At 32.3% G+C, this 12,704-nt stretch overlaps 1 protein-coding gene across 1 annotated transcript; it reads right to left on the bottom strand.

Annotated features, from left to right (window-relative positions):
• Nucleotides 1-46: 46 nt before the first annotated feature.
• On the bottom strand, nt 47-12,392 carry LOC126745545 (transcription elongation factor SPT4). Its single transcript, XM_050453429.1, has 4 exons — nt 12,150-12,392; nt 9,458-9,564; nt 517-572; nt 47-466 (listed from the first exon to the last, which is right to left on the bottom strand). Exons 1-4 carry the CDS (start codon nt 12,216-12,218, stop codon nt 348-350), a joined length of 351 nt encoding a protein of 116 aa, XP_050309386.1. The 5' UTR covers nt 12,219-12,392; the 3' UTR covers nt 47-347.
• Nucleotides 12,393-12,704: the final 312 nt, after the last annotated feature.

The raw sequence follows: 12,704 nt of genomic DNA on the forward strand, positions 1-12,704 counted from the left end.
TAAATATTTTACTTCTAGGTAAGGCGCAATACTTCAAACAAACATATAAAAAGATATAAATTATATTACCTTGCTATATGAAAAATTTTATATTAAGGTGTACAAATATAACATGAATATAAAATCTAAACTATTTTAAAAATAGTTCTTAAAGAACCCAATCTAAAAACAGTTTAAAAAAGTGCAAAATAACAAGTAAAACTTTGAATGTCATCTTAAAAAAAAAGAAAACTGTTTTTTCATAGTACGTAAAAATTTAATGATTTACTCCATACATTTATAGAAACTCGTACATAAAACTACCAGGTGCCTAACTAAGTTATACAAACAAGTAACATGCTTCTCCTTTATCTCTGACTGGTATCTCTTGGCTTGTAAACAATACCACGACTTTTCATTTCCCTTATAATTCCATTTGGTAATCTACCAGAAACTGAGATTGCATAGACACCTTTACAAAAACGATCTAAAATTTAATAAATTACTTGTTTGTAACGTTGCGTTTTATAAACTTACTGATTCTTTGCCATTTGGCGACCCAGCTGTCTTCTGGACTCATCATCGCGATCATTCTGCAATATAATTAAATGCTGTTTGTTAAGAAAAAAACAAAATAAAATATATTGCTACAAATTACCCATGATCTAGATGCAAGTATCTAAGTACGTTGGTATGTTTTTGTACTTGGAGTTTAAATAAATATTTGTTAACTCAACAGAAACAACAAAACTATCCTAACATACTTTTTTTTATAACTATCGTAAAATGGGGTGAACAGAACAACAAAAAATAAGGAATCTACAGGTCTCGATTTTTTTTACATAGAGGAATAAAAAAATAAAAACGCTCTTTTTCTATCCACCCTTAATGTGGGGTGAATAGAAACACCCGTTTAAATTGGTCAAATTTGCTATCCACACGAGGGCGAATAGGAACACCGGAAAAAAAATTTAAATTGATAAAAAAATATAAATACACAAAAAAAACTGACAAAAACACCAATTTTACAAAGAAAAACATTTATTTCTATAGAAATGTAACAAGTTGAAACATATTATTTAAATTAAACAACTTTAATGCAAATTAAATTTTAAAATATCTATCCTCTCCAACAACCTGGCTAATATGAAAGGTGGAAACATCCGGAACTTCTGGAAATCCATAAATATATCCTGACGAGTGTTTGGTGGGGCGACTTCTTAATAAAGTGGCTTCAATGTCATTTTCTGTAATATTTATGACTTGTCCGATAAAATATGTATTTCTTTGTCTATTTCGATATTTTGTTGAAAAACACACCACAAGCCAAGTTCCTTTATCTATTAAATCAAGCGAAATAGGAGAAACACATCAGAACAATTTACCCTTAAAGCAGACTGATGCTGATGAATTATTTTTTTATCCAACTTGTTCTCGGACTTACCGGTGAAACTTGGTAGTGAAGTGTCCATTTCTGAGTCTGCATCTGAAGAATGATCTTAATGTTTTTCCATTTCAGAGTTATTCTAAGAGCCAGCGACACTCGACCTTACGTCATCGGGAATTGTGTTATGAATAATAACAGTGCATAGCTTGGACACGGGCGAGTATGGAACACTCTTGTCGACCGGGCAAATCCTGTTAGTGTCCAATTAGTGTAATTAATTAATGAAAAATACGAAAATCTTGATTCGTAACGTATTTAGGAATGAAATAAATAGGTACAGGTGGCACTTAAAGGAAATATATGTGTGCCGCCCTCTCCCTTGTGCCGAACCCCTATTGACCGGGCGCAAAAGGGTTGCTTGTAACTATTGTGCTTACATCATCAAAAATTTTGACAATTTTTTTTTTTTAATTGAAGTTTAGAATGTGCACATCAAGAATAATTATGTGTGCCGTGGAAATTCGTGTGCCAAATGCGATGTTGACCGGTTTTTATCGGTCGACTTCAGCCCTATACCAAGATCATTCTAATTCAATCAACTCATTGAATTCACACTTTTGCGATTAATTGCAAAGTATTTCTGCCATTTAGATTGTATTTATACATGGAAGCATGGAATGTTTCCACTTTTAAATGATTGATTTTTGTCAATTTGTTATATATTTATCTTTTTTTAAATCTCCGTTACGATCGCTTCTGATCTTCTCATTAAAAAACAATTATCCTCGATCCCCCATTATCATAAACTTTTCGAAAATATAAACTTGTACTTAAAAGTAAAATTTGCAATAGAAATTCCGAAAATTAATAATTTTTAGCTAATTTCTATATACAGCAATATTTTAGAAATGCAAGTAACTGACGTATTATTTGAATATGTTGCAGAGGGAGTGTTTTCAATTGAAACTTAGGATTTGTTAAAAAGTTGTTTTATCAACACACATACAAATGAGGACATATTGACGAAACTTACTCTACGAGTACAAGCTTGGTACATTTATTACTGAAAAAATTTATACAATATAAAAATATAGCGTTCTGTAATTAATACAATTTGCGCATTACGAAACTCGTACAATTCCACTAATGATATGAATTTATTTATTTAAGAGTACTTTTATTAATTAAAAACACTTTCTCAATAAAGTAGATTTATTGAAGAACACTGCAATTGAATAAATAACATGTATTGAATTTACTTAATTTTTTGATAAGATAATGTTTAGGAATTACATTTTTCAATTTTCTCAATAAATTTTATCAAATAATAATTTTCTTTGCTGAAACTCATAAAACTTTGCGAATGAAATTGTAATTTATTGACAAGTACTTTCACTCATTACAATAAATTTTCCCATTAACTTGAGGTCTTGGAGAAAGTTTATTGAACTTCATTCAATTCACCGTCCTTTAAAAATTCTACGAAAATTTTTCAGGATTTTAAGCTTCGATATGCATCACGAGTGAGATTTGATTAATGCACATGCGCAATTGAATCCGTTCGCGAACTTCAGTAAATGATAACAATATGTGACTTCAATTTTCGATAAATTGATCACTCATGCGTTATTAACTTTAATAGAAAAAATACTACAAAATTTCAGAAAAGAATTCAAGATTCACTGTTTTACTTCTAATGAAATTAGTGCAGTAATCATCAATGAAATATAGTTTTATACAACCTGTAGATGGTATGAAGATTTATGTACTTACAACATGTTCTCCCCGCAAAAAGTTTCGAATTGTTCTTTCCATCTACTTTTGATGACACAAGCCTTTTGGTAGCACTCTCTGTGATATCCATCATTTTCCATTGATCTCCGTATTTAATTTTTTTTTTCTCACGAAATGCTATTGCGTTACGACACCTTTCAAATGAAATATCCGTGAATGGTATGACATTCGTGGATTTTCCGCAAATAAAACACTTCATGGCTCGAAGGAAATGTTTTATTTCCGACTGCCAATGATAAACAATTTCTTCTCCTGTACCTTGCGCCTGCTTGAGCCAAACTGCGTCTCCGCTCTAGCAGCTGCTAGCTTAGGCACCCAATTCGACACGCTCATTATACACGGATAGGGTGAACACAAATTCTATAGAATCCTGTTCTAGGAATGTACAGTGTCCTGAAGAAAAAACGGATAAAGTTTCCGTTTTCTGCTATGTACAGTACCTAAAATATGTCGTAAAGATCTTAGTATTGGGCTGAAGTCGACCGATAAAAACCGGTCAACATCGCATTTGGCACACGAATTTCCATGGCACACATAATTATTCTTGATGTGCACATTCTAAGCTTCAAATTAAAAAGAAAATTGTCAAAATTCTTGATGATGTAAGCACAATAGTTACAAGCAACCCCTTTGCGCCCGGTCAACAGGGGTTCGGCACAAGGGAGGGGGCGGCACACATATATTTCCTTAAAGTGCCACCTGTCCCCTTCAATGTCATGTACTTATTTATTTCATTCCTAAATACGTTACGAATCAAGATTTTTGTATTTTTCATTAATTAATTACACTAATTGGCACAGGATTTGCCCGGTCCACAAGAGTGTTTCATACTCACCCGTGTCCAAGCTATGCACTGTTATTATTCATAACACAATTCCCGATGACGTAGGGTCGAGTGTCGCTGGCTCTCCTACTAAGTCTTCACTTGAAGAATGATCTTGAGCTTTTGCCATTAATGGCATGAAATTACTAAGAGGCAAATTCATTTCCGAGTCTGAATCTTCATCTAAGGTTTCCATACGTCTTTCCAAATAATCATCCTCTTAATCGTCTTTCAAAGTCTTGAACGTGCTTTCAAAATCTGCACTTGTAACGCTTTTGCCAGCAGAAACTTGAATTTTACGACGTCTTCACTCTTCACATTTTGACCATCGCCATATCTCATTGTTCTTAGAAGGTTTACCAAAGAGTTATTAAGTCCTTCTCCAATGTTCTGATTCTCATCATTTGTCTCATCAAGATTTTGCAGCGGAAGGCGTCCCAAGACTTGATCCCTATCTAGTGGAGCAATTCCACACTTTCTAAACCCAGATTATATGTTTTCTCCAGCATTAGGCTCAATAGCCTTTGATAAGTCATTTAGCAAAAAAGGAAATCTGTCCTTTGGAACCATGTAATGCTTTGAACCAGCCCAAATTTTCCATTTTTCAAGGATCTGTCGCCAAGCTGTTTTAAGAGGCCGAAAAAATGCCACGTCCAGAGGCTGAGTCAGATGAGTAGAGTTAGCCGGAATGATGATAAATGAAATATTATTTTCCTCGCAAAGAGATACCGTACTTGCAGAAAAATGTGAACTTAGGTTGTCGCCAATGAAGTACTTCTTTCCCAGTAGATCTTTTACTGCAGGTATGACAGTTCTCTCTACCCAATCTGAGAAGGAAATCGCATCAAACCAACCTGATGGACTTGTATGTATATGTTACGCTCAATAGTGGAATTCGGGCATTGCCCGAAAAATATACGCAATTCTAGTTTTGAGTAAGAAATATTTCCCAAACCCGAAAAAAATATTTTATACGACTTGAGCATTACAAAATAATCAAAACTAGTTTTGCGCAATATGAAATTAACAGAACTAGTTCTGTATATTTCCGTGTTATCAGCACTAGTTTTGCTTATTTTGCAGCCTCCCAAACCCAGCTAAAAAGTAGGGTTATGTTTATGTTTTTGTTTTGAATTTATTTCGTTTGTGCTCGTGAAATTATAAATATCACAATTATTTTAAGTACGATATTTAACCATTTACCTCTATAAAAATGCAAGCTGAATTCGAGTCACAATTAGTTCGGTTATTGGAGGCTTCAGGTACTCAAAAACATAATATTATGGTGAAAGATCATTACCTCACTATACTTAATGATGTAAAGGAGGCAAATTTGTGCAAAGCCCAATCAAAACCCCTATCTGCTAAACAGTACAGAAGAATAAAGCGTTTTGATATATTAAGTATAAGTGGCGTGGAAAAGTTAATTAAAAAACGCAAAGAAGATTCTGATGCCATACTATATTTTGTTTCCACGGATGAAGTGTTTCATATCGTTCACCAGGCACATATTTCTACGGGTCATAAACGGCATAAAGGTATGTCTCGGAACAACACTAATTATTTAGTAAATCTAATGTTAATATTGTACAATGCAAGTACCGCTCCATTGGCTAGACAAGCCGTTAAAAACAGCTACATATTACAAGATCCTATTGGCTGGTTTAGTTAACAAATTAGTTTGGGTTAGTTCAGATTGGTTTGATTACCTTAAGTTGGTGTGAACTGGTTTGTTTTGATTTAGGATGTCGAATTATTAAAAAAACTAAGTTAAGCTAATCAAAACCAACCTGGACTAACACAAACTAATTTGTAAACTAAATCACCCAATAGAATCCTAAAATATGTAGCTGTTTTTAACGGCTTGTCTAGCCAATGGGACGGCACGCTATGGTGCGTCCGAGCGGTACTTGAGTTGTACAATATTAAATTAATTTAGTAAATATGCCTCTGAAAAAAACGGCACCTAGAAAGGGAATCGTTTTTAAGCCTATTTTAAGTAAACTAATGAATTCTCGGTGCCAAGTTGATCTTATTGATATGCAGACCGACCCAGATGGAGACTACAAATTAATCTTGAACTATCAAGACCATTTTTGACTAAGTTTTGTGTTCTACGCCCAATGAAAAGTAAAACTGCTGTAGAAACTGCCAGAAACCTAATAGAACACTTTTGTTTATTTGGAGCTCCGTCAATACTTCATTCTGATAATGGCCGTGAATTTTCCAATCAGGTCATTAATAATTTAAAATGCCAGTGGCCACATTTGAAAATCGTTCATGGAAAACCGCGCCACTCATAGAGTCAAGGTTCTGTGGAACGGTGTAACAGAGATGTGCGAGATGCTCTTATATGTTGGATGTCCGATGAAAATACAAAACACTGGGCCGATGGACTGTGTTTCGTCCAGTCGAAAAAAAATAGAAGCTACCACAGTGCAATTAAGCGATCCCCGTACGGGGCTATGTTTGGTTGCGCTCAGAGAAATGGTTTATAGTATACTGACTTGCCCCAAGATTTAGTTGCTTCTTTGAAACTGTAGACGATCTCGAAAATCTGTTAAATGAAAGCAACGAACTTCAAAATACTATAGGATCTATAGATGAAACCGAAACAGTTGAAGATGACGTGCAAGTTTCTATGATTCATAGTACAAGTTCTTATAGTCAACAAGGATAATATGGATGATACCGAAGTGCAACTTTCTATTATCGATTTAAAAAATATGGCGGATAGTGAAGTGCAGGATTTTATTCAAGATAGAGACAAAGGAGAAAAAAAAAATTCTAAAGTTAATTTGGCCATTGGAAACACGAGAAATGAAAATGAACTTTCGTTATATACTGTGTGTCAAAAGCCTAACACCATCGTGGAAAATTGAGGAAAAATGCATGCTGCCTGCAGCATTTTAAAAGTTAACAACGAATTCCTGCGATATCTATATATATAATTGCGAATCGTGAAAACGCTAAAAGAGGTTTGGAAGTACAAGCCAATTTAATGCTCGCACAATCAAATAAAAAATGTAAACCAGCCTCAGTTGGCGAGAATGTCCTTATACGCATACCAGACGTGGATCGTGGCAGATTAGCACCACGAAATGTAATGGCAGTTGTTCAATCAATTTATGATGGGTTTTCCAAATTAGCAACAAAGTCTGGAATTTTACATATTATTTTAACGTTTTTGTAGAAACGAGTTTCGGTCGGCTGATAATAATACTTTTATAGAGAACAACAATTTTGGCGACAAGAACGACAAAGAATATCACTTAGAACAGCATCATCCAATATATCAGGGCCTAAACAAAGATTTATTTCATGTATGTGCATTAAAAAGTGTATTAGCAGATCATGCTCTTGTCGAAAGAAAAATGTCATCTGTAATTCTAAATGTCATCATTCAAGCTCTTGTTTAAATAAATAATATTTTTAAATTAACTGGATACTTACCAAAGAATAATTATTTATTTGATTTTGTATTTGTTAGAATATTTTTAATTTAAATAAAATAAATTTAAATACCATTTCCAACTTTATATCTAATTTATTCCGATGCTGGCGCTAATTGAATAAAAAAACCAGAATTAGAGCTGGTCATTTATAGAAATATTCAAAACTAGTTCTGTGCATTTTAAATTGAGCAAAACTAGTTTTGTTTATTTTGTAATGCTCAAAAGTCGTATAAAATATTTTTTTCGGGTTTGGGAAATATTTCTTGCTCAAAACTTGAATTCCGTATTTTTTTCGGCATTTTTTTAGCAATGTCCGAATTCGACTATTGAGCATAACATATACAAATTTTTAGCTATGTAAACCATGTATGGTGGGAACAATTTTCCATCAGCTGAAACAGCGTACATAATAGAAACGGCTGACTTCGACGTATTGCAAATACATTCTGGATAGCGACAGCCCCTTTTCGAGATTACTTTCTTTCTACCCAGATCGTCAGTTAAATTTGTTTCGTCGTAATTTATTATGTTTGATAGTGGTACATTTTTCAACTCCATGGCTAAATTGTCAAAATATGCATTGATAGTATTGGGAGAAACAGCAGCTCTTGAGCGCTTGATGTTTTGGCAGATTCTAGATCTTAATTCATTTTTGTGACGTTTTAAAAAAGAATAGACAAAGTCTTTGCCAGGGATAGTATCTTTAAATCTCGATATTGTTTTACCTCTAGTGTCTAGGTAATTTTTTATCATCATCCTGACGTCTAAATGGTCGAGTGGATACCCCCAATCGGAACGAACTATTAGTTGATGGACTAAAATATCTTCTTGTTTGGTTAGGGCTGTTTGTCCTCCATGGCGCTTTAGGTTTCGGTTTTTGTGTTCGATAAAGCACAGAATAATGAATGTTGTGTGTTTCGTGAGCCAGTCATCCCGTTGTCAATTGAAGCAAGGGCTATTTTTAGAGTTTTTTTATCAATTGTCTTATATGTTTTACCTCGAGGGTCTAATTTGTAAACGCGAGGCATTTTCCTGCAAAAGAAAAAACAATTATGGGGTGGATAGAAACAGCGGAACCAAAATTACTTAAAAGTGACGTTATGTATTATATTACATCATAGCAAAAAAAAAAAGCAAGACAAGCAATTTCTGAAATAGGCAATGTAAACCAGACACCTTACAGCTACTTTAACCAAATACTCAATGTCTTACCTGTTTTTAGCTAACCACTGTGAATAAAGTTTTGCTAGTGATAAAAAAGCACGTGTTCACTTCGACGGGTGGTTGCTACTGCAATCAGGGCTGCCAACATAAAACATCTTTGGCCTGTTAAAGTAGATATGGCGACATCTGTTGACCGTTTGAAAACAAATTTGAAGGTTTAATTCCGATGTTGATTTTTTTTTAAAAGAAGTTTCTCGTTTTTGTTGGTATTCACCCAGCAGTTTCTATTCACCTCATTTCACGGTACCCATATTATGTGTAGAGTTGGGACATTGATGCCTAGTATATTTTTTTATTTTAAACTCTAAAACAATCTGGATTTTGTTATACAGTGCTTCTATTTCAAAACGAACCAGCCTTAATAACTAAGATATACCGGAGGACGTTTAATTTTATATTTGACAAAGTTCTGCAATCACCTCCTCACCTCCAACTAACCTCACTTTGATGTGTCCAATAGGAACTCCCATCATGTGACACACATCATTGTAAGAAGCATTAAAACGTGCCAAAAAAATTAAATCTGTTGACGTACCAGCGAATATTTTAAATATGAATATTTTATTTATATTAATATTATAATTTATATTAATTTATTTTTTATTTTTTATTATATAAAATAAATATGAATATTTTATTAACGTTATACTTTGGTATGTCAAATGGCTATCCTATAGTGTGACATGCCCTTTAAAATTATGTATCACACTTAAGGTAGCCATTACCTAGGTCCTAGGTGAGGTCCTAAAGCTAACTGAATTAAACTTATATAGCTGTTGGAAAAATGAAACTTACCCATCAAAGTTTGAGCTAGTACAGTCATAAACATTGTCCTTATTGTTTTTCATTCGTAAAAATTCATCACAGTTGTCACATCCCTCATACTCAAATTGGTCAAATGACTGCAAAAGATTTATTTATTTATTTTAATGTTCCATTAGACCAAAAACAAACTGTATGAGAATCACAAATCAAAAAAAATATATCATCTATACATATATAACCAAGAATGCATTATCTTTTAAAAGCAAATTTTTTTCGTCATTGCTTAAAAATCTTGTAAACAAAAAAATAAGAGTATTTGTTTATTGTATCTATTTGGTCTCTGTTTACTCAGATAAAAGATTTTTTTGTGAACAATATAAGCTCAGGAACACAACAGGCACAGTTAAGCACGGAGGTGGAAATATCAAACTATGGGGCTGTTTTTCCTACAATGCAGTATACCCCATATTTTGGATTAAATAGACCATAACAAAAGAAATTAAAACAAACGTGCTTTTAAATTGCATTCGAGGCTCACATCTTTTTCTCGTTTTCTTGTAAAGTGAGTGAGTGAATAAAAAAAAAACTTTTACCGTATTAGGTTTATTATTAATAAACTTCGTCGTAAAAAGAAGAATATTATTGTCTGGAGTGTTGAGGCTTCATGTAAAATGCATCACTGGATCACAATGCTTGCAAGGGGAACTGTCTTATGAACCGATCTGGATAGCTTTAGAACTGACACTCTGACTGGATGATGGAAAACAATGAATTTTCCCATAAGGATGAGGAATAATATAACATACTGAAAGGTGCCTTATTTGCGTGATATGGGTCTGAGATATAAATGTGTGTTTTTATTGTGAAAGTAATTCTAGTTTGACCATGATATTTTAAGTATAATATTGACAAAATAAAACTTCTATTACTTAAATGCTAAAAATTACTTTTTTTTTTATAAAATCTGGTTTTAAAATTATTAGTTTTATTAGGTTATTTATTAGATGTACATTAAAAACTAATTAAATAATTAAATTTACGTTGATTATTAAATGTCGTTTTTTTAAGTTAAAGTTTTTTTTGATTAACAGTATTTTTAAAATAAATTATAATACGAACATAGACTCCATTTTTGATAATAAAATTAGCGGAATTTAAACATTTTAATTTTAAGTACAATTACTTTTTCAATTTTATTTAGAATAAATTATTAAAAATAATAATTTTTTTTGGATATTATTTAATGTTGTGGCACCATTTTTTTCATATTTTTTTTATCTATCTGTTATGTCATCCTTTATAAATAATTTAACAAATGTATAAAATAAATAATAAAACTTACCTAAAAAATTATTTATTTAAAAATTGCACTTTAGAAAACCTCAATTAGATTAAACAGAATTTTTTAATAAAAGAACATTTCCCAAAGACATTTCTCTGTAAGTTCAAATCTCTTTCAAATTGTATTTTGTAGACATTTCAATCAAAAAGAGAGCATCCTCAAGCCTTATTTGGATATCTTGGATAGAGTCATGCTACCATATGCCGAAGAATACATGCCTAAAAGGTGGGTGTATCAACAAGATAAGGACCTTAAACATACGGCACGGATTGTTAAACAATGGTTTACACAAAATAGGGTTTCAGTTCTGGAATGGCCATCACAATTGCCTGACCTTAATCCTATTGAAAACCTTTGGAAGGAGCTGAAAAACCAAGTAGCTTGTAAAAAAACAACAAATAAGCAAGATGTATGGAAGGAAGTTTAGAAAGCTTGGTATTCCATCCCAGTTGAAACATGCCAAAAGTTGATCGATTCGATGCCACGAAGATGAGCAGCCATCCTGAAGAATAAAGGTTATTGTACCAAGTATTGACTCACTTATATAATGCTGTCATATGTTTTGCAGTACATTGTAATTATAATTTTTATGACCATTTTAGAAAAATACTCTTATTTTTTTATCCACTATAAAACATGTAAAAAATAAATAATTTGTTTATAATTACAAATTAAACTGGCAAAGAATAATGTGTATTTTTTTTATCACTGATGGCATATGTTGTACAAATATGAAATCGTTATTGTTTTTTTCTCTATGTAGCACAATATATTATTAGGAATATTCAAATAAAACCAGGCACTCTTATTTTTTTGGCCACCACTGTATGTTGTCATATTTTTGCATGCATCAAATACCAATCTTGAGTTTTATTTTTTAAATTTAAAATTTTATTTTTTATAGAATATAAATAAAGTTTTACTGTGGTTGTTCAACATTACAATGGGTTTTACAAATGTTTGCCAAAATTTTTTTGCTTCTTTTTTTAGCAAATTACAAACATTACGAGGATTATTATGTTATAATTAGTAAAGGAATTTGGATAAAAAGAATAAACTTAATTTAGAAAATTGTCTAGCTATTTTTGTTTGTATTTTGTTATGTTATTTACCTTATTGCCAAAGGAGACAGTGTAGAGAAATTAACTGAGACAGAGGAAAGGAGTATATAAATTTGATCCAAAAAGAATCTTATGGTTTCCCTCTATTTCGAGTACATACTCCTAAAAACATTTGACTTGCATTTTAAAGAACTATTAACTTACTTAACCTACTCACTTAATTAATTGTGAGGCCAATATAAGAAACTTGCTCTAGCAATATATTATGAATTAAATTAAGAAAATGCTAAATGGAATACTTTAAAATATAACCAATTACCTTGATCAAAGAACAAACCAGACATGCTCTAAGACCTCTTAAGTCCTTGGGGATTGTTTCCAACGTCATTTTGGTTTTAATAGTATCTGTAGTAGGCTCAACTAGCGTGTAGAATGGCTTAAATCTTCAAAAATCACACAGTTCACTTTCAGGCCCTTCTCTGGGTTAGAAACAAATAATGTGTTGAAAAGGGAATGAATTCACAACAAAAACATTCCAGGTAGAAATGTCTATCGAGCCGATATCCACCATCCAAAATCGAGAACGCGGCATATGTCATCATTTATAGTCCACGCTCGCTGTTATTTAATCGATGTAATGTCCGTATCTCCTGAAATTCGCAAGGTAGTTAATAATTTTCTCTCTAGATATTAACAATGAATACCTAAATCGAATTAGGGTGATCCAAACTAAGATTTTTTTTTGTGAAAATTAAAAAGTCAAGTGTTAAAGAAATAAGACATGAGAAAAACAGGCTCTAACTCCAAAATTCCCAAAGGATTTTTATACGACTGTTTCTCATGAATAGATAATAAATATCTAAACAGATTTTTA

This window comes from Anthonomus grandis, chromosome 1, assembly GCF_022605725.1.
Source record: "Anthonomus grandis grandis chromosome 1, icAntGran1.3, whole genome shotgun sequence".
In the NCBI taxonomy this organism is placed as follows: Eukaryota; Metazoa; Arthropoda; class Insecta; order Coleoptera; family Curculionidae; genus Anthonomus; species Anthonomus grandis.